Source organism: Podarcis vaucheri (genome assembly GCF_965113315.1).
Source record: "Podarcis vaucheri genome assembly, chromosome: 1".
NCBI classification, from domain to species: domain Eukaryota; kingdom Metazoa; phylum Chordata; class Lepidosauria; order Squamata; family Lacertidae; genus Podarcis; species Podarcis vaucheri.
In genome coordinates this window covers 10909551-10930916 of record NC_138759.1, presented here as the reverse complement: position 1 = coordinate 10930916, position 21366 = coordinate 10909551, and the positions used below count along the sequence as shown (strand labels likewise).

At 45.9% G+C, this 21366-nt stretch overlaps 1 protein-coding gene across 3 annotated transcripts; it reads left to right on the top strand.

Moving 5' to 3' along the window:
* The first annotated feature begins 7896 nt into the window (after positions 1–7896).
* Positions 7897–21037, top strand: WDR89 (WD repeat domain 89). Of its 3 annotated transcripts, XM_082218956.1 has the most exons (3): positions 7950–7997; positions 18096–18223; positions 19237–21037. In XM_082218956.1, exon 3 carries the CDS (start codon positions 19278–19280, stop codon positions 20439–20441), a length of 1164 nt encoding a protein of 387 aa, XP_082075082.1. In that variant the 5' UTR covers positions 7950–7997; positions 18096–18223; positions 19237–19277; the 3' UTR covers positions 20442–21037. The 3 variants fall into 3 exon arrangements, with proteins under 3 accessions (XP_082075080.1, XP_082075081.1, XP_082075082.1); XM_082218954.1 differs by lacking the exon at positions 18096–18223 and having other exon boundaries at positions 7897–7997; XM_082218955.1 differs by lacking the exon at positions 18096–18223 and having other exon boundaries at positions 7907–8021.
* The last annotated feature ends 329 nt before the right edge of the window (positions 21038–21366 follow it).

The window sequence follows — 21366 nt, the reverse complement described above, 5'->3', positions numbered from 1 at the left end:
CAGTAAGAGCTGTTCGCCAGTGGAATTTGCTGCCAAGGAGTGTGGTGGAGTCTCCTTCTTTGGAGATCTTTAAGCAGAGGCTTGACAACCATATGTCAGGAGTGCTCTGATGGTGTTTCCTGCTTGGCAGGGGGTTGGACTCGATGGCCCTTGTGGTCTCTTCCAACTCTATGATTCTATGATTGATTTTTGCTTTTGGTTCAGGGGTGCCTGAGCCAAAGATCCACCTGTATCTGTAATCAATGAAGTTGTGGCTATTTCTAATCCAGACCATTGTCTGCTTGAGTTTATTAATCACATCTTACATTCAGCCATTGCTGCGGGCGGGGGGGTGGGTTGACACAGCGACTGGGCCTGCAACGAATAAACAAACTTTGCGCTGAGTTCCCCCACCCAGAAAAAAGCACTTTTTTCACCCAGAAAAAAGCACTGGGCAGATCCCAGAGGAATAGTTCACACGCCACATTTCACGTGGGCAGGGTAATATATATTTAGAGGGGTGAGGTCATAGCTGTCAACATTTCCCTTTTTAAAAGGGAAATTCCCTTATTCCGAATAGGATTCCTTGCAAGAAAAGGGGGAAGTTGACAGCTATGGGTGGGGTACACTACTTGGTTATGCCTGTGGGGATGTCTCAGTTGCACAGAAGGCAGAACGATAAAATTAGAGCATAAGACAAGATGGCTGTGGGGAACCGGCAAGCAGGATTCGAACGCAGGAGCCCTCTCTCCTCCTATGGCTTCCAGCAACTGGATTAGGAAAGAGGTTCATGAGGAAACAAAAACTATTCAAAGTAACCACACAGTCATTCAATTTACATACTTTATCAAAAGTTCCCAGGATGGTTTACAACATTAAAAACACATTACAGAGCACCAATGATGAAAAGCATAATAAAAAGCATACTGGCAGACAGCCGAATAATAAAATCATCATCATCATAATAACAGACCTGCCTCTCCCCCACACTTTCACAGACCATAGCCTGGGTAAAGGAGGAATGTTTTTGCCTGGCGCCTAAAGATGTGTAATGATGGCACCAAGCGAGCTTCTCTGGGGAGAGCCTTCCACAGCTGGGGAGCCACCACAGAAAAGGCCCTGTTCTCGTGTTGCCACCCTCCAAACCTCTCTGGGATTGGGGGGGGGCATAAAGAAGGGCCTCGGATAACAAGTGCAGGGGCCAGGTCAGTTCGTATGGGGAGAGGCAGTCCTTAAGGTATTGAGGTCCTGAGCCCCGTAAGGCTTTCTAAGTCAACATCAGCACTTTGAATTGGGCCCGGAAACTAATCGGTAGCCAGTGCAGTTGTGCCAGGATTGGTTGTTCTATGATCAAACCATCTTTTTTTTAAAAAAGATATTTATTAAAGTTTCCAATTTTTTACAAACAAAAGAAAAAACAAACATAAAAATATTAAAAACACTTAGATTTCACACCTTATTTTCTTGTAACTTATTTCCCCGACCTCCTCATACATCCCCTTGTTGTATACCCCGTTTAAATTGTTTGTACAGCAAATCCTTATCTCAACATCTTAGATTATTAGCTTTAAATTCTTGCTTACAAAAAGAAAGTCGTTTTATCATAGTTACAGCTTGAAACCACTTAATTTCAATCCAGCATCATTCAACATTCCTTAATTTTACAATATTTTTGTAAATAGTCCTTAAATTTTTTCCAATCTTCTTCTGCCGACTCTTCTCCCTGGTCCCGGATTCTGCCAGTCATTTCTGCAAGTCCCATACAGTCAATCAGCTTCATCTGCCATATGCTCAAACCATCTTATTCTGGTGAGCAATTTGTCCATTGCATTTTGCACCAAGCTGAAGTTTCTGAACTGTCTTCAGAGGCAGCTCCCCCGCCCCCCCCGTATAATGTGTTGTAGTAATCTGACTCCATCAACGGTGTCTCCGAAAATTTTTACACATCACTTGGGAACAGGGGCGCCGACTTATAAAAAATATTGGGGGGCCCATACCGGGGTCCATACTGGCGGCAGGATGGCAGTGGTGCTTTTGCATGCAAGAACCGGCCTGCCCTCCCCAGGCTTCGCGCCGGGAGGCGGCCACCCCCTCCTACCAACGTCACCTTAGCCGAACCCAGAAAAAAGTCCCGCTCCGGCGGCGGGAACTCCCGTCCCCTCCATTCTCCCCTCACCCCGGTCCCTTGCTGGCGACGAATACACCGTTCCTCGGCCCCGTGGCTCCATTCCTTTCTAAAGTCCCGCCCCTGGGGGGTCTTCCTCTGACTGACTGACCTGCCCGCCCCTTCTCAGGAGCTCCCGGTGGGAGGCGCGCGCCGGAGTCCCCTGCGCGGTTTTTGGCAAGGTGCCTAATAATTTTCTTAAATTATTGGGGGGGGCAGAGCCCCCCCAAACGAATTTTTGAGGGGGCTCGGGCCCCCTCAGGCCCCATGGAGTCGGCGCCTATGTTTGGGAAGACAGGCTAACTAATGCCAGTGTACTGGAAGAAGCAAAGATCACCAGTGTTAAAGCAAGGATTCTTCAACGTCAACTTTGTTGGGCTAGTCATGTTGTTCGGATGCCTGATTTTCGTCTTCCAAAGCAACTGCTCTATTCCAAACTTAAAAATGGAAAGCGTAATGCTGGTGGTCAACAAAAGAGGTTTGAAGACTCTCTCAAGGCAAGTATAACAAAATGTAGTATAAACACTGACAACTGGGAAACACTGGTCTGCAAGCGCTCCAGTTGGAGAACAGCCTTTACCAAAGACACTCAAACTCAAAACGCAAGGGAGAAACGTGCTAAGAGGAAGGCACATTGGGCAAACCCTCACCGTGATCAACTCCCACCTGGAAACCTACGTCCCCACTGTGGACGGACGTGTGGATCCAGAATTGGCCTCCACAGTTGCTTATGGACTCACTGTTAAGACCGTGTTCATGGAAGACAATCTTACTCAGCTACAAGGCGCTCTGCACCACCGAGGCCACCTGGACCTCAAGCGACAGAAGTGGACCCAGGAGCAGCCCCTGTTCCTTAAGAGGGAGTGTAAATCTTCCCCCGCCCCAGCAGTGCCTCTGTCTTAGCTGGATTGAGCTGCTGCTTTTTGGCTCCCATCCAGTCCATTCCTGAGGAAAGACACCAGTCCAGCATTTCCACCGCATGTGAAATGAAATGATAATTAAAAAGCACTAGAAGTTCATCTTGTCTGATCTCAACTGGGAGGGAGTGCCACAGAAATGGACTCACATAGTTCCTGGGAGGTGCAAGTTGTGTGTCAAAAGCATGTGGGAGACGCTTGTCCATTTCAATTCTCCATTTCCACATCAGTTTGTGAACTTCCATGAAAATTCAACAGGATTTTAGTGTCGACGGAAGAGGAGGTGGCAGTGGGGGCAATCTCATGGGCAAACCCTCCCAGTATCCCTAATTTCCAGGGACAGTCCCAGATTTACAGAAGATATCCTGGCTTTTATCTGATCCTGGAATGTCCCGCTTTTCCTTAGGATGTGCCTATGTTCATCGGGGAAATGTTGGAGGGTATGGAGCTATGCCACCCCTGAGCCAAGGGGATAAATGACTATACAACCTCTAGAAAACCTCTGAAGGCAAGCCTGTACAGGGAAGTGTTTTTTTTTTTTTTATCTGCTTAATGTTTTATTATGCTTTTATATATGCTGGTAGTGGTTGGGGCAACACAGTCAGATGGGCGGGGTATAAATAATAAAATTATTACGATGATGGAATAGGACGTCCCTGTCTATGTCTCGTCCTAGACCAGATAGACATGGGAGACCAAATTACAAGAGGGCTAAAAGCAATTTATGAACAACAAGAAGCAAATATAATAATAAATAATGACACGACTGATTATTTTAAAATACAGAAGGGCACCAGACAAGGGTGCCCACTTTCACCTCTATTATTCATTTTGGTTTTGGAAATATTAAATCAAGAAATCAGATTGGATTAAGAAATAAATGGAATATCCCTAGGAGAGAAAATATACAAAATAAGGGCATTTGCAGATGATTTAGTTTTAATGGTGGAAAACCCAAAGGAAAGCTTAGCAAAGGCTCTAGAAAAAATGGGAAACTTTGGAAGGGTATCAGGTTTTGCTTTGAATAAAGAAAAAACGAAACTAATGGTAAAAAACATGGGAGATCAAGAGAAAAAGGACCTGGTAGAAAAATTGGGATTACAAATTGTAAAAAAAAGTGAAATATTTAGGAATACAAATAACAATGAAAAATATAAATTTGTTTGAAGATAATTATAAAAAAATTTGGGAGGAAACAAAAAGAGAAATGGAAACTTGGACAAGATTGAATTTAACACTCTGGGGTAGAATTTCGACTATTAAAATGAACATCTTACCAAAACTTCTGTTCCTTTTTCAAATGATTCCCATAATAGGTAAAGATGATTGTTTTAAAAAATGGAAAATGGACCTAACAAAGTTTATATGGCAAGGCAAAAAGCCACGGATCAAACATAAATTATTAACCGACATAAAAGAGCGGGGAGGTTTTGGACTCCCAGACCTGAGACTATATTACGATGCGGCATGCTTTACTTGGATCAAGGATTGGATCAAATTGGATAACAGTGACATTTTGGATTTGGAGGGATGGAACAACAGATATGGTTGGCATGCCTGTCTAATTTATAACAAAGTGGCAGTACATAAAGAATTTCTAAGCCACGTAATTAGAAATGCATTATACAAGGTCTGGGTGAGACATAGAAGGTTGTTAGAACCAAAAACCCCATGGTGGGTCTCACCGTTAGAAGTAATATCGGTTAAAAAGAAAAATACTATAGGAAGAATGGCGACATACCAGCAGCTCCTAAAGGAAGAACAGGGCCAATTAAAACTAAGACCATACGAAGAGGTGACCCAATACTGTACCACATGGCTACAATATCACCAAATTGCACAAATATTCAACCAGGATAAAGTAATTGGATTTGAAAAAGAAGAATCAAAATTACAAAAAGTATTATTACAGAACTCAAAAAAGAATATATCTAAAATGTATAATTTATTATTAGAATGGGAATTAAAGGATGAAGAAGTAAAAGAAGTTATGATTAAATGGGCATGTGATATAGGATATGTAATTCGGCTGGAACAATGGGAGAAATTATGGAAATATGATATTAAATTCACGGCATGCTATACAATAAGAGAAAATTTTATGAAAATGGTGTACCAATGGTACTTAACTCCGGTAAAATTGGCTAAAATTTACAAATTAAAATCGAATACCTGTTGGAGATGTAAAAAAGAAATAGGAACTTTGGAATGAAATCTATGAAGAACTCAAAAAGATGTTTAAAATATCTTTCAGTAAAAAACCAGAGGCATTCCTTTTAGGTTTAATTACAAATGATATTCCCGACAACCAAAGGAAAGTATTCCTTTATGCAACAACAGCTGCCAGGATGCTTATAGCAAAAAACTGGAAAGGGAGAAAAATTCCATCAGTGAAAGATTGGCAAATTAAATTTTGTGAATACATAAATCTGGCAAGACTCACAGCATACATAAGGGGACAATCGGATCAGAAATTATTAAAAGAATGGGGTTGTGCTAAAGAGTATATGAAAAAACATTGTTCTGGAGTTAGTATATTGGTATGTAATGAATGATGCTTTACAGGGTTAAATAAAAAGAAAAATGGTGTAAACAAAAAACAAAGAAAGTACAAAGGTGGAAGTAATCTAATTAGACACAACAATATAGTAATAGTAATTTTTTTGAGGTCTTAGAACAAAGGAAGGAAATCAATATGTGTTTATGTACGTAATGATATGGTTTTTTTCTGTAGATGTGTGCTTTTTTGTTTTTGTTTAGTTTTGTTTTGTTTCCTTTGTTTCCTTTCCCTTTTTCTTTTCTGGTTTTTTTTTTTTGAATGTTCGGGGTTTTTTTTGTATAGTATTATTTTGGATTCAATGTTTGTAATTTTTGTTATGATTCTGCACTGAGAAAAAGAAAAAAAGGAATAGGACGTCCCTATTTATCAGAGAAATGTCGGAGAGTATGTCGTGGCAGAATGTGCTCGCAGAAAAACAGCCCAGATTTATTTACTTATTTTATTTAATATAGTTCTATACCACCCTTCATCTCAAGATCACAGGGTGGCTTGCAATACGAAAACACAAGAAATGTATGGCATAATAACAAACAAACAAAATAATCCTCCTCACACAGTTTAAAAGGACATAAATTGATTTATTAGCCGCTGCAGAAAAGAGCTGTTCTTGGGTCGGTGCCCAGAGGCATACAAAAAGGGGCCTCAGATGATGATCGCGGGGTCTGAGTTGATTCATATGGGGAGACAGTATTTCCCCCCAATTCTCTCCCACACTAAATGTAAACTTTTACACATAGCTACCAGAAGTCTAGGGACGTGGGTGGCGCTGTGGTCTAAACCACTGAGCCTCTTGGGCTTGCCAATCAGAAGGGCAGGGGTTCGAATCCCCACAACAGGGTGAGCTCCCGTTGCTTGGTCCCTGCTCCTGCCAACCTAGCAGTTCGAAAACACGTCAAAGTGCAAGTAAGATAAATAGGTACTGCTCTGGCGGTGAGGTAAATGGTGTTTCCGTGCGCTGCTCTGGTTTCGCCAGAAGCGGCTTAGTCATGCTGACCACATGACCCGGAAGCTGTTTGCGGACAAACGCTGGCTCCCTTGGCCTATAGAGCAAGACGAGAGCACAACCCCAGAGTCGTCCACGACTGGACCTAATGATCAGGGGTCCCTTTACCAGAAGTTTGGGAACCACTTCCTAGATCTATCAGCTGGAGTGACTGCCTCACCCTTTCTCATAGGCTGACCCTGTCTGGTGGAAACCAAAGGAGGGGAGAGTGGCCTTGTGTTCGAATCCTGCTAGTGGGCTTCCCCTGGACATGTGAATCTCTGCGAGAACAGGATGCTGGACTTGATGGGCTATTGGCAGGGTTGACTTATGTTCTTATGTCACCATTGTCACTGGATCCTGAATTTGCTCTGCTTTGCCCTCCTTTTGCAACCTGCATTGGGAACTTGCGCAGCAAAGGGCTGACTCTTCTTTTTAAAAGTGAAAGTGCCCTGATAAATACCACACCACCTTCTGTTCTGTTATTACTGGATCCGACGCCTGGTTCAAATTAAACCCCGCCTAATGATCCTCCCGTTTCTTCCATCCTTTCCAATTTACATCTTTCCATTTTCTTGCATATAAAATAAATAGGCGCAGGGCTGCGCAATAAAACAATTCTCCTCGTTAGAAAAAGCAGTACGACAGCGCCCCCTGGCGGCCACGCTACGCACCAGCACGCCTCTCCCTTTGCTTGCGCTGTCCGCTCGCATCCTTCCCTCTCTTGCCTCCAAGAGGGTGCGTCGTTGCAAAACTAATTGACGCTACACAAACTACACTTCCGGCTCTCCATCGAATATGTGGGGCAGAGTCAAGTCTGAACAAAAAGATAGGATCGGGGACGCCTGGCTGGATCTGGACTGCTCAAAGAAGCGATTCCGTTAAACGCGTTGTAAACTTATGCAGGGAAATCCGGTAGGGAAAGGCGGGACTCCACAGCGCCATCTGGTGTCACAGTGTCATATCGCATATACAACGCATATAAAACGCTTTCTCTTTACCAATCTAGCTGAGAAACGGAGCAAAAGCAAGTTACAAATAAAAGCGCAGGAATTGCAGTGCTGCTGATAGCACACATGGACGTCGGTGAGCAAATTCTATGCGTTCCACTCGTTCGCCCCTCAAATGGCGGCCTTTTAGTGTAATCCGGAAGTACTGGCCGTCCGCTGCCCTTGCCTTTCTTAACTCAATAGCCGGTGTGGGCGCGGCGTTCGGAAAGCCACGCCCTCGCTGCTGCCTTGACCAATCATATTAGCGTAGGAGTCCGTTGTCGTCGTTGCGTCGTGAGCAGCCGGCCAATGGGGCTGCGCTGAGCGGAGGCAGCTGCTGGAGCAGGAAGGAAAAGTGAAGCACGCGGGGAATGGAGACGCTTCTTCTTTAACCCGCCTGCGCCAGGTAATACACGTGTCTTTCCGTTTGGTACGTGTGAATTGTGCGTGTCTTGTTTATTGCTGGTTTGTTCCGCATAATTTCTCCCCCCTCTTTTCATTTGTAAATTACATTATTTATTTAAGTTGGGTTAGTAAAATAAAGTTATATACTCCCTTCTCAGTTAGATAATTTTGCATTACGAATTTCCAGAAATTCCTGGGCCGCCCTTGCATCACCATCATTAATATTACTACTTCTTTGGGTTTTTTTTTTTTTTAAATTCTCACAAGGTATCTCTAAAACGATCCCTTTCTGAAATTACATCGGTGGTGTGGGAAGTCAGGCCTTGGCTTGTGCACGTGTGAAAAGGACTAGGCAGTTGGTTCTGTTGTTCCCCATGTGTGCATGGGGGAGCGGGCTCAGTTGTCCTTCCTGCTGCCCAAAACTATAATTCTCAGATTCCCAGGTTTTATTTTTTTTAGAAAGTAACGTTCTCGTTTTAGTAGAACTTTTCTTTCTTTTGAAATGTTTTAGATTGTTGTGGTTGTTCTTAACTTTGCTGTGTTAAATGTGCATTTAATTCCCTGTTAATTATGTTGCTTTGAAGGTAGACTTTCTGTTTGACGTTCTTCAGTAAGTTTTTATTCTGGCTTGTTTTATTTGATGTTTCAATGTGTTGTAAAGCGTGCTGACATTTTCTCTTAAAAATATAAAGCAGCATGGCAGAGTCATGAATAATAATAATAACATTAAATATGAAAAATGCACAGGCACTATTCTCCTATTTCTGTGTGTATCAGAAACTATCCTGGTCGCCCACTTTACTTTGCTCCTACCCCTTGGGAAAAATACCTGCAAATTCCCTTGTATTTTTTATAATTTTACATATATAGATTTTGTATTTTTATAATTTTGCTATATATACTGTTTTCCCCACCTCTCTTTTTCATGTGTAAGACTCTCTGCTCCGATTGTTTCAGCTCCTGCTGTTACCCCAGCGGTGTGAGTAGCAGCACGTGTGAAATTGCAGACTGCAAAAGTGGTGATTGAAGGTGTCCTAAGATGTGTTGAGGGACGCAGGTGGCACTGTGGGTTAAACCACTGAGCCTAGGACTTGCTGATCAGAAGGTCGGCGGTTCGAATCCCTGCAATGGGGTGAGCTCTCGTTGCTTGGTCCCTGCTCCTGCCAACCTAGCAGTTTGATAGCACATCAAAGTGCAAGTAGATAAATAGGTACCACTCTGGCGGGAAGGTAAACGGCGTTTCCGTGTGCTGCTCTGGTTTGCCAGAAGTGGCTGAGTCATGCTGGCCACATGACCCGGAAGCTGTACGCCGGCTCCCTTGGCCTATAGAGTGAGATGTGCGCCGCAACCCCAGAGTCGTCCACAACTGGACCTAACGGTCAGGGGTCCCTTTACCTTTAAGATATATTGAATTCATTCACGTGCACACACATTCATGGCACATGCAATTTGCAGTATCTCCCTATGTGGCTACAGATGCCACGTAGAGAAAGCCTATCTGGGCCAGGCATTCCACAGTCAAGGGTGTCACCACTAAGAAGGCCCTCTCCTTGGTAGCTGCCTATCTCACTTAAATTGGCTACAGCACCTGAATCTGAGCCTGTGAAGAGACTCTCAAGATTTGGGTAGGTATATATGGTTTCCAGCAACTGCCTCTAACCAAAGGGAAGTCACTTTGCCTCTCCTGATAGGTGAAATTAATTAACATACTTTACATGATTTTCAGGAGGACAGCATAGCTTTGTGCACTTTAAACTTTCTATGAATGATTAAGAATACATATAGTGGCACCATCTCTCCTGAAGCTCTTCAGCCAGATCTTTTGCTTCTTAGCGGTTTCATTTTGCTCTTATACCCAGATCCATGTCTGTGGTGACACGTCTTGAGACTGGTAAGATATTATTAAACTTAGTAAAATGACAACGGCAAAATTCAAACTTGAGCTTTTTCAAATCGCTCCTGATTTGCACAGGGATTGTGTTCCAAGGCACCACACGTTTAAGTAAAATCACCAAATTAAGTAAAAATTATGTAAAAACCAAATTAAGTAAAATTTGGAACACCATGGGAAAAGCTTGCAAACACCCCGTTTCTGCCATGTTCTGCCCCTTTTTGTGACATTGTTGGGTCACTTGTGGGTTCAGTGCAATGCACATATCAAATGTGCGTAAATGGGGCTTAATGATTGTTGCTTACTGCAGTGACTGTATTCCAAAAGTAAGCATGATCATTTCTGTACAGGGTCACAAAGGACACACAAGATACACATTTTTGCTTAATACACATTCTAGCTTAAGCAAGTATTTTATATTTATATCTTTTCCTTTTGGTCAGTTTCGTTGCCATCCAGCTTGTTTGGGGGTTGTATTCCAAGTGTGTTGACTGTTACAGCCCTAACTGATCTGGGGATATCTCAGAATCATACAGACAAGCTCAAGTTTTTTTACTTAGTTATGGAGGCTCTTTTTCAGCAGAGGGAATCTTTATCTGTGGCAATGCTTAAATAAAGAAATAATCTCCCAAGAGAGATTCATTTGATTGTGCCCCACTCTTTTTTTGCTTGTTTCTAAACAGACTTTTATGCATTTTCCGAGTCAGAGCCCTTGTTAGTTATATAGGGCTGTACAAAATGCCGTTAATCTGCTAGTGCAAGACCTCCTGCGCTAGCAGACAAGTGAGTTTTAATACTGCACAGCCGACAAACCCAGTGTAACAGTTGTACCAGCAGAAGCTTGCCGTGTAACCGTGTAATGGGTATGGGGTTGCTCGTGCGTAAGTTGCCGCCTCTCCTGGTTATGTTGCCTTGTTAAACCTTTCTGTCTGGACAGCCCTTCACTTCGTGGCTGCCTCAGTCACTAGCAGAATCCGTCAGTGGGCGTTTCTTAAATCCTTTCCAACATAAAAGTTGTTTGACACCCAGTCTCCTCCTACTCTCTCTGCGCGGAAGTCTTCTGCGCAGGGTGGGCGTGGGTAGTGGAGGACCCGTGCTCTCCCCGCTGGTGTCCGGTGAAGAGTCCTGGAGCCCTCTCGCCGATTCCCCCATCAGCCCCTCTATATCCCTGGTGTTGCGCTGATTTGCTTCCCCATCTGTTGAGCTGCCTCTCTCCCTGCTGGGCCCTTCTCCAGCATCATTTGAGAGCCTTCCCTCTGCCTCTAGCTCCGATGTCAGTTGCCTGACAAACCGATTGCACCAAAGTTCACCGCAACGTTCCCCAGTGCAGAACGTTTTGCCAGTGGAAAAAGCATGCTGTAGTTTAACATAGTGCTACGTTGGAGATCACCCTTAGTCTGCCTTGGCTGTTTACTTTCTTAAGATTCTGTTTTCGCTGTTGTTTTCATTTATCTAGCTTCGTCATTGCGACCATTTTTAAATTTTGCTTGGTACTTTTTGTTACTGGTGTTAGAGACCTAGAGGTGCAGAGCGGTGGCTTAAAATGTCTGAGCTGTGAATCGGGAAGGCCCTGGTCTGAATCACACCTCTGCCAGGAACTCATTAGGTGGCTTTCAAGCAAGCCCCTGTCTCTCTGCCTCAGTCTGCCCATCAGAAGTATGGGGGTAATAATACTTACCTTGCAGGGACATAAGAATTGTGGCTAGATAGTGCATGCAAAGTGCTTTGGATAGAAAAACAGAATTGTAGAATTGCTGGAAGGGACCCTATGGGTCATCTAGTCCAACCCCTGCAATTTAGCCAGGCTATTTTTTAGCAACCTATTCCGTCCCCACCCCACTCTTCCTTTTTTCTTTTCCTATGATCACTTAACATTTCAGGACTACCAATCGTTTTCAGACCTCATTGGGCTTCTTGCCACCTTATGTTTGTTTTTGTTTTAAAAATGGGTGGTTTCTTTTTGCACTTCTGTAACCCTTGGGTTTGGGATGTGGGTGGCACTGTGGTCTAAACCACAGAGTCTAGGGATTGCTGATCAGAAGGTCGGCAGTTCAAATCCCCGTGACGGGGTGAGCTCCCGTTGCTTGGTCCCTGATCCTGCCAACCTAGCAGTTCGAAAGCACGTCAAAGTGCGAGTAGATAAATAGGTACCACTCTGGCGGGAAGGTAAACGACGTTTCCGTGTGTTGCTCTGGTTCGCCAGAAGCGGCTTAGTCATGCTGGCCACATGACCCGAAAGCAATACGCCGGCTCCCTTGGCCAATAAAGCGAGATGAGTGCCGCATCTAGTTTGCGACTAGACCTAATGGTCAGGAGTCCTTTTACCTTTTCCTAACCCTTGGGTTTACTTCCCTGCATGTCTCCCAAGTATGCTGATGCCTCTCTCTTGATTTGCAGAGTCCCTATTTGAACTCCAAGCTGGTCAGCGCTCAGCACCTGCATTCATTATCAGAACAATTTATATTTTCATTCGTGAGTCGCTCTGAGTTTGAATTCAGCTTACAAAGGCAGGCCTGCAATTAATGATACATTTGGTCTTAGCTATCCTTCGGGCTGGAAGCTGTTTCTGGGCACAGCTCTGTTCTTCGAAGGCATAAAAGTCTTCCTTTCCCCCAAGACAGATTCCAGAGGTGCCGAGCAAATTTGCTGCCAATTGCGTTGCTTCTTCAGGTCCTATTGCCTTGGAAACCTGGCTTCTAAAATAAGACATGTGCATTAGTGTGGGAATTGCGAGAGAGATGGAAGGCCCAGCCAGAGAAATAATTAAATGCAGAAAATGAGTCACACTCAAGACTTATTTTTAAATAAGAATTGTTTTCTTGTTCTGGAGTTTGCTTTGAGCTGTTGCTCCCAACCTTGGGACTGTTTTACCTATTGTTTTGGTGGCTCTTTCTCTGAAACAGTCCAGTGCTCAAATGCTTGGTGTCTGCATTTTTTGCAAAGCCCTTAGAAGCTTCAAACTATTCTTTTCCGTAGTCAGGATGTTCAGGCTTCCCTTCCAGGCTACCATGGAAAAGCAGTAGCCTATTTTACTGAATGCCTGGTTTAGGTCAAAGGCGGGGAAAACTCTAGCCTGCAGGCCAAAGGCAGTCTGTCAAGACCTCTTGATTCGTCCTTGAGGCTGTTTTGAAAAAGCCAGGCCCTCTGTCCTCCATGACATCAAGTGTGGGTGGGTGGGCTTCAAAGGAACAACCTGGATCTTAAGCGAGCTCCTGACGCGCTCTCATCTGCCCCACAGCTGTCAGGAGCAAATAGGCAGTAAATCACACTGTTCTGGTTTGAGTTAACACCTTACCAGCCAAAACATGATATGCACAGACTTGTCAGGGCGTCAGGCCTAATGAGTATAGGAACTCATCTCTGGTAGGTCTTGTCCCGCCTCCCCACAGCTGCTGGAGTCCTCTCCTCTCCAGCATTTCTCCAGTCAATCAGAGACTGCGCCTGCATGCAGCCAATCTCTCCTCCGCCCTTTTCATGCCTCTTCTGGTTCTAGGCAACAAGCGGGGCAGGGAGCTTGTCACAGCAGGAGGAGGAGACACCTGTGACTCTTCCCCAGGTGGACTCATCTCTGCCTCTTGGCCTCCCTCCTTCCACCCTCCAGTGTGGTGTAGTGGTTAAGAGCGGTGGACTCGTAATCTGGTGAACCGGGTTTGCTTCCTTGCTCTTCCACATGCAGCTGCTGGGTGACCTTGGGCCAGTCACACTTCTCTGAAGTCTATCAGCCACACTCACCTCACAGAGTGTTTGTTGTGTGGGAGAGAGGGAAAAGAGAATGTTAGCTGCTTTGAGACTCCTTCGGATAGTGATAAAGCGGGATATCAAATCCAAACTCTTCTTCTCCTGCTTCTGCCTCTGTTTCTGAAATCCTCTCTGCCACAGACTCTCTCAGCTCACTAAACCCTGTTACCTCCTCAGCTTCCCACACCTTCTCCTCCCTGCCTCTTCTGTCTGACCACTTGTCCCACCACCAATTCCCAGGTTCTGAGCCTTCTTCCCTTGGGGGTTCCCCGGCTGGTGCCCCCCACCATTCCTCTGCATCCGGCCGATCCATGACATCAGTTGATGGGGGATACGGAGCTTCTCCCTCCCAGCATTGCTTTGTGAAGCCGCCCTGTGCTGCTCCTTCCAACCGCTGACTTTGAGGGTGGAAAGGAACAGCGAGTGGGCTGGGCCCGTGAGGTTTGCCCATGTCAGTGTCTCCATTTCCTTGTGGACAGAGGTCTTTAACTTACTGGTGCCTCCCTAGGCAGAAGCTCCTGAACGGCAACTCTTGAGGAGGTGCCTGATTAGAGGCACCCGATATCACAGGGACCTCCCTGGTAATCTGCTTGAACAGGCATCCCCAACCTTCGGCCCTCCAGATGTTTTGGACTACAATTCCCATCGCCCCCGACCACTGGTCCTGTTACCTAGGGATCATGGGAGTGACCCCATGGACCAGAGCACGCCAGGCACTCCTGTCTTCCACTGCCTCCCGCAGTTTGGTCAAACTCATGCTGGTAGCTTCAAGAACACCGTCCAACCATCTCGTCCTCTGTCGTCCCCTTCTCCTTGTGCCCTCCATCTTTCCCAGCATCAGGGTCTTTTCCAGGGAGTCCTCTCTTCTCATGAGGTGGCCAAAGTATTGGAGCCTCAGCTTCAGGATCTGTCCTTCCAGTCAGCACTCAGGGCTGATTTCCTTCAGAATGGAGAGGTTGGATCTTCTTGCAGTCCATGGGACTCTCAAGAGTCTCCTCCAGCACCAGAATTCAAAAGCATCAATTCTTCGGCATTCAGCCTTCTTTATGGTCCAGCTCTCACTTCCATACATCACTACTGGGAAAACCATAGCTTTAACTATACGGACCTTTGTTGGCAAGGTGATGTCTCTGCTTTTTAAGATGCTGTCTAGGTTTGTCATTGCTTTTCTCCCAAGAAGCAGGCATCTTTTAATTTCGTCACCATCTGCAGTGATCATGGAGCCCAAGAAAGTAAAATCTCTCACTGCCTCCATTTCTTCCCTTTCTATTTGCCAGGAGGTGATGGGACCAGTGGCCAGCCAGATGCTTAACGGATAACCAATCGCAACCAGTCCATCATTTGAAAAATAAGACTTTGGAGCCCTCTTGCCCCCAAATGGCGACTAGACATTCTGTTTTGGCGACTGCAGCCCTGGTTTAAAGTGCCATTTGGCATCTAGCTTATATAGTCAGGTTTCTAATGCTTCTCACCCACGGCGTGCTCTGAGCTTGGAGTACCTGTTGTGGACAGAAGCAAATGAAGGTGACGGACTTCCTTTACTTCCCTAAATCCTTGAGCTGCCTCTGTCCTCCTTTCTGGGCTAAAAGCATCCTTCAGAGGCAGCGCAAGCTGACATGCCTTGTTCTACCCCCTCTAGACGCATTGGCTTGTCTCTGCACCTGGAGATGGGCTGTAGCTTAGGGGTAGAACATGTGCTTTGCCTGCAGAAGGTCCTAGGTCTGATTCCCAGCTCCTCTAGTTAGGGGGACGGAACGGAAATCCCTGCCTGAAACCCTAGGAAACAGCTTCTCAACATGGTAGACAACACTGAACTTGGTGAACTAATGGCTTGACTTTGCATCTGGTTCCCGTGCTCCTATACGATACATGGGTGTCATTAGTAGGGTGGGAGAGCCCTTAAGGACTAGAAACTTGGAAATGACGCACCAAAAATAGTGAGATGCCCAGGGCAGATTCTAAAAAGCCAGGACAAAGTGGCAGCAGTAGAAACGGGGAAGAGGCTTTTTTTAAGCAGCAGTTCTGAGCCATTTGATGGTGAGGGAGGGTGAGAGACAGGAGAGAGAAAGCAAAGAGATTGTGTGGTCTTGGTACTTCGATGCAGGCAGACGCAAGCCTTGCTTGGCATAGATATGACGACACCACTGCTTTGCGTGGGGTTTGCTTTCCAGTGGTTACTTGCCTCAGCGGCCTTGCTCTCGGGAGACAGCAACCATTGTGAAAACCGCATTGTTGCCAAAAGATTCTCTGGGAGGTAGAAGAGTGTAATTCATGAATCACCGGTCTATTTTTGAAAACCTTGTAGGATTTAAATGACTCACGGATCTCTCTTTAGCCGAAGAAATGCTGTTTATAACTTGTGTGTCAGTGACTGAACATCTATAACTATATTCCAGTAGCATTAAAAGTTATGCGGACCAATATTTCAAGCCTGCCATGGAAGGTTTTATAGTCCTTTATCACCTCCAATATACTCTTGGAGAAAATGGTATTTCAAATACTACTTTGCGACCAGTAATTCAATATTGAATTCCAGTTAATTCTTCTAGTCACCCGGTACAACATTTCGAGGTCTTCACCCTGGTGCATCGTCTTCTCCCTGTGAACTGTGGTTTGCAAACTGGAAGCTAAGCTTTGCCTCTCTTTGGAGCAAATTTTACCTCCCAACCACGGTTTCGCATGTCATGTCCATCCATACAAACCATAGTTTCTTTGAAATGATTACTTGGAGCAGTTTAGCAAACCATGTTTGTTAGGAGAGTTTGGAGGCAAGGCTAGGGGGAGGATAGTTTGTTTATTTATTTCATAGTGACTTCAGGAGAGGCAACAGAGTGGAAGGGGGTTTCCCCTCTGCAAGACAAGAGACCTGGCCATGGTTTGACAGCCCAGCTTGGCTTCTCTACCATGGTGGGAATTCAGCTGGGCTGTGGTGAGAGAGACAAGCTGATGGTCCTAGCCCCAAACTTGGGTGGAAGTCTGGAAGTTGGTTGCGGATCTCTGCAAGACACAAGCAGAGATCTAGAGCAAACCTCTGCCACCCCTCTTTGGCTTCAGTGAGTGCATGGGGGCTTGTTACTGCCTCCAGGCTGGAGGAAGAAAACAAGGAGGCTGTTTCAGGTAAATAATAATAATAATAATAATAATAATAATAATAATAATAATAATAATTTATACCCCGCCCTCCCCAGCCAAGACTGGGCTCAGGGCAGCTAACACCAGGTATAAAAACAATTGATTAAAATACAACTTAAAAACAAGATTAAAATACAACATTAAAATGCAGCCTCATTTCAGTAGAAACTCAAATAAAAAACTTTTCGAGGATGAAAACGTCAAATCTTCACCAAGGCCAACTATCCAGACTGGCCCTACGTGTGCCAGAAAAAAGCCAGGGAAGTCCCCAAATAGGAGTTCCATCACAGTTTTAAGGATAAGATAGCTGCTTATTTCCTTGACATCTGCTGGGAGGGCGTTCCACAGGGCAGGCGCCACTACCGAGAAGGCCCTCTGTCTGGTTCCCTGTAACCTCACTTCTCGCAATGAGGGAGCCGCCAGAAGGCCCTCGGTGCTGGATCTCAGTATCCGGACTGAACGATAGGGGTGGAGACGCTCCTTCAGGTATACTGGACCGAGGCCGTTTAGGGCTTTAAAGGTCAACACCAACACTTTGAATTGTCCTCAGAAACGTACTGGGAGCCAATGCAGATCTCTCTTTGCCATGTATTCTTTCCCTGACACAGCCACCCACTCCCTCTCTCATAACATCCAGAAACTGCATTTTGCCCAGAAAAACTTGATATATATGAAGGGGGGGGGGATGCAGGCAAAAGGGGAGTCAAGCTATTAACAACCCTGGGATTAATCGCCTTGAAATTAATAGGTGAAAACAGCAGCCGCAGACTGGATCTTGCATTTGCAGGCTTCCCATCTGCCCTGGCAATGTCCGCAGCTGGCTGCCTCCCAGCTCTTAATTTCCCATTGTGCATGGAAGATCACGACTTCCCTACTTCTCCCATAAATGTGACCCGGTGGGTAGAAAGGTGGGGGGAGGGCCTTCTCCTGCCTCCTATTGAAACTCTTCCCATCAAAGTCTCGCAGCGGCTTCCGCTTCCGAAGAGGAAGAGCCTCTGGCTACACCCTGGAATCTCTGCCTGGCTTGTTTGTTTAACCTTCAGCCGGGCATTCCTAACGAGAGGTAGGATTCCGTTTTCACCAGCTGACATTTTGCCACATGTCCGCGGCGCGACTTAATGAGATGTGGCAGTCGACAAAAATACACCCTCGCCGGTTATTACCCCATTGTGTGGGCTGCTGCCCTTTCCTCTGGAAGGCGGTGCCCTCCGACAGCAAGGACATGTAAACATTGCCCCAGAAAATGTGGAAATGACTTTTTTTTATTATTTTAAGAAACATAAGTGCAGATTTATACAATAGTACCCTGGAAGAACTCCAGGTCTGTTCTCCTTCCAGATCTCCACAATGTCTCTTGAGGAAGTCCAGGGAAATGCTCCTCAAATGTCTGATGGCTTCATCACTTCTTTTTCTTCTGAATGGAAACTGGAGGAACATTTGGCTGGAGATGCCTTAGGGACGGGCAGGTGGGGCTACCCACCTGTCAGTCACCTGACATCACAACGATGTTAGTTGGCTTGTCTTTGCCTGCGTGGTTTGCTAGGAGTCCATCATCTTTTATTGAGTGGTGATGTTATGCTGACGATGATTTGGGTTGTATTGTGTTGCATTGGTTTTATTCTTACCTGGGTCTTAAAGTAAAGGTAAAGGGACCCCTGACCATTAGGTCCAGTTGTGGCCAACGCTGGGGTTGCGGCGCTCATCTCGCTCTATAGGCCAAGGAAGCCGGCGTACAGCTTCCGGGTCATGTGGCCAGCATGACTAAGCCGCTTCTGGCGAACCAGAGCAGCGCACGGAAACGCCGTTTACCTTCCCGCCAGAGCGGTACCTATTTATCTACTTGCACTTTGATGTGCTTTTGAACTGCTAGGTTGGCAGGAGCAGGGACTGAACAATGGGAGCTCACCCCATCATGGGGATTCGCAACCGCCGACCTTCTGATTGGCAAGTCCTAGGCTCTGTGGTTTAACCCACAGCGCCACCCGAATCCCTTACCTGGGTCTTAGCAGTGTTTTAAAACTGGCCTTTAGGAGTATTTACTTCTACGCTGACTTGTAAACTAGGAATGGCCAATTTCACCTGGCCCATAAAGGCTCTGGATAATTGCATTCAGGCTCTGGTTAAAGTTTGCCCCAAACCTCAAGCATAAGGGGGGAAAATGAGAAATGGCATGTTTGAAAGTGTTGATATCTATCTCTGTTGGATTTTGTTTGGAACGCCCTGGCTATGCCTCAGAGGACATACTCCAAACCGTTGGAGGACACCAGCTTTACTATGGCACTTGAAAAGGTCAGTTTCCAGAGCACAATGCTCCCTCCATTCCCAAAACCACTGTCAGAATAGTAACAGCTCTCCAGCATAAACACGCTGACTACCCTTGATTTAAACCACTAGCGGAACCTTTCTTGTGCCGAAAAGTGCTCTTGAAAGGATTAACAGTGGAGACCTTATTTAATTTGGTCTTATTTCTATTTTCCAGACCTCTACCTTCTGGAGGATGCAGTTTTAGTCGCAGTTGCTATGGAGAAGATCAAGGAGCAGTTTTCCAGTCTCCAAATAGCAAAACGGTGTGCACTGGCAAAAGACCCCACTTATCTGTTGGACTTGGATATTTCAAGAGGCGGAGGGAGCCAGTTGGTGGCCGTTTCGTGTTCCAATAAATCAATCAGGGTTTACAACAGAGAGACGTTCACTTTGCTGCGGGAATATAGCAGCCGTCCCGGGCTGCTCAGCGGCGTCCGATTCGCACATACGTGTGAAAGTGTGTTGTTCTCCGCTTGCAGCGATGGAACAGTGAAATGCTGGGATACGCGCTTAGCGACTGCAGGGCCGACGCAGTTGTTCCGTGGCTCCCTTTCAAATGTCTTCATTAGCTTTGACGTAAGCTGCAACGACCTCATAGTCTGCGCTGGAACGGAAAAAGTGGGGGACGATGTGTTCATGGCCTTCTGGGATGCTCGCAGCTGCGCGAGTAGTGTAGCTTCCAGCAATGAGCCTCTGGGCTTCTACTCGGAGACCCACAACGATGACATCACCAAAATTCGTTTCCACCCCACCAAACAGAACCTGGTAGTTTCTGGGTCAACCGATGGGCTGGTGAACGTGTTTGACATCAACAAGGACAGCGAAGAAGATGCGCTGGTTGCTACCTGCAACTCCGACTCGTCGGTCAGTTCCGTCGGGTGGTCCGGGAAAGATTACCAGCAGGTCTATTGCACGACGCACGACGAAGGGTTTTGTCGGTGGGATCTCGCCCAGCTGGAGACTGAGGAGCCAGTCACATTGCTGCATGTTCCAGACGCCCGAGAAGCAGCAAGTGGACAAAGCACCAAGGTGGACTACTTAATCGGTGGCTTGTACCATGAAACGATGGACAAGTTGGTTGTTGTTGGGGGAACGTCATCAGGAAACATCTGCCTCCTGGACTGTGGGGTTGGTGGCCTGAGTTCTGTAGGAGTCCTTCAGGAGGGGCACTCTGCTCCCGTCCGCTCATTTTGCTGGAACGTGGCAGATGATTCTTTGCTGACCGGTGGAGAGGATGCGCAGTTGTTGCTATGGAAACCTGGAGCCGTGGGGAAAGCCTTTGGAAAGAAGACTTCTATGAAGACTGCTTCCTCTGTTCATCAGCGGCTGAGAGTTCACCAGCACGCTTTCAAGAGCAAGAAAAAACGGACGTCTTTGTAAAGAGGTAGCTGCGATGGGGAGTGAGGAGGCCTCTACCTGAAAGTGATTCCAGAAGGGTACCTGCCTTAGCCCGTTTCAGGGGGGAAACAAGTCCTGCAGCACCTTGAAGACTTAATTTATTATGGCATAATGTTTCGTGGACTAAGGTTTGCTTCATCACGCACGGAAGCTTATGCCATAATAAATTAGTTGGGTCTTTAGGGTGCTGCAGTTTTCCACTTGTAGAGAGTTGACCTTTTGAAAAGTTGCAACACTTTTTTGGGGGGAGCGAGTTCCTTGCAGGTATTTGATGTGTACGGCTCGACAGCCGTGGCCTTGTTTACTCGGAAAATATCCTCTCCGTGTCAGTGGGGACCCCAACTTCCAGCAACGTTGGCACTGGATTGATGCCTCAATAGGAGAAGCCTGCCAAGCAAATTAAAAGGTATCGTTCTTTTGTCTGAAGCTGCTTATGACAGGCTTGTTCAAACATTTTTCTCCAGATCCCAACAGCCCAAATTATATTTTGCCATAGATGGAATTTTCTTAAAACGATGCCTGAAGTCACGGGGAGTGGAGGAAGAGGGAGATAAGCCTACTAAAAGAGGCATAAGGGACAAATTATCATAGAATCATAGAATCATAGAGTTGGAAGAGACCACAAGGGCCATCGAGTCCAACCCCCTGCCAAGCAGGAAACACCATCAGAGCACTCCTGACATATGGTTGTCAAGCCTCTGCTTAAAGACCTCCAAAGTAGGAGACTCCACCACACTCCTTGGCAGCAAATTCCCCTGTCGAACAGCTCTTACTGTCAGGAAGTTCTTCCTCATGTTTAGGTGGAATCTTCTTTCTTGTAGTTTGGATCCATTGCTCCGTGTCTGCTTCTCTGGAGCAGCAGAAAACAACCTTTCTCCCTCCTCTATGTGACATCCTTTTATATATT

Bases quoted from the DNA above. Each gene is read 5' to 3' on its own strand.
- WDR89 (XM_082218954.1), top strand. From the start codon at position 19,278: ATGGAGAAGATCAAGGAGCAGTTTTCCAGTCTCCAAATAGCAAAACGG.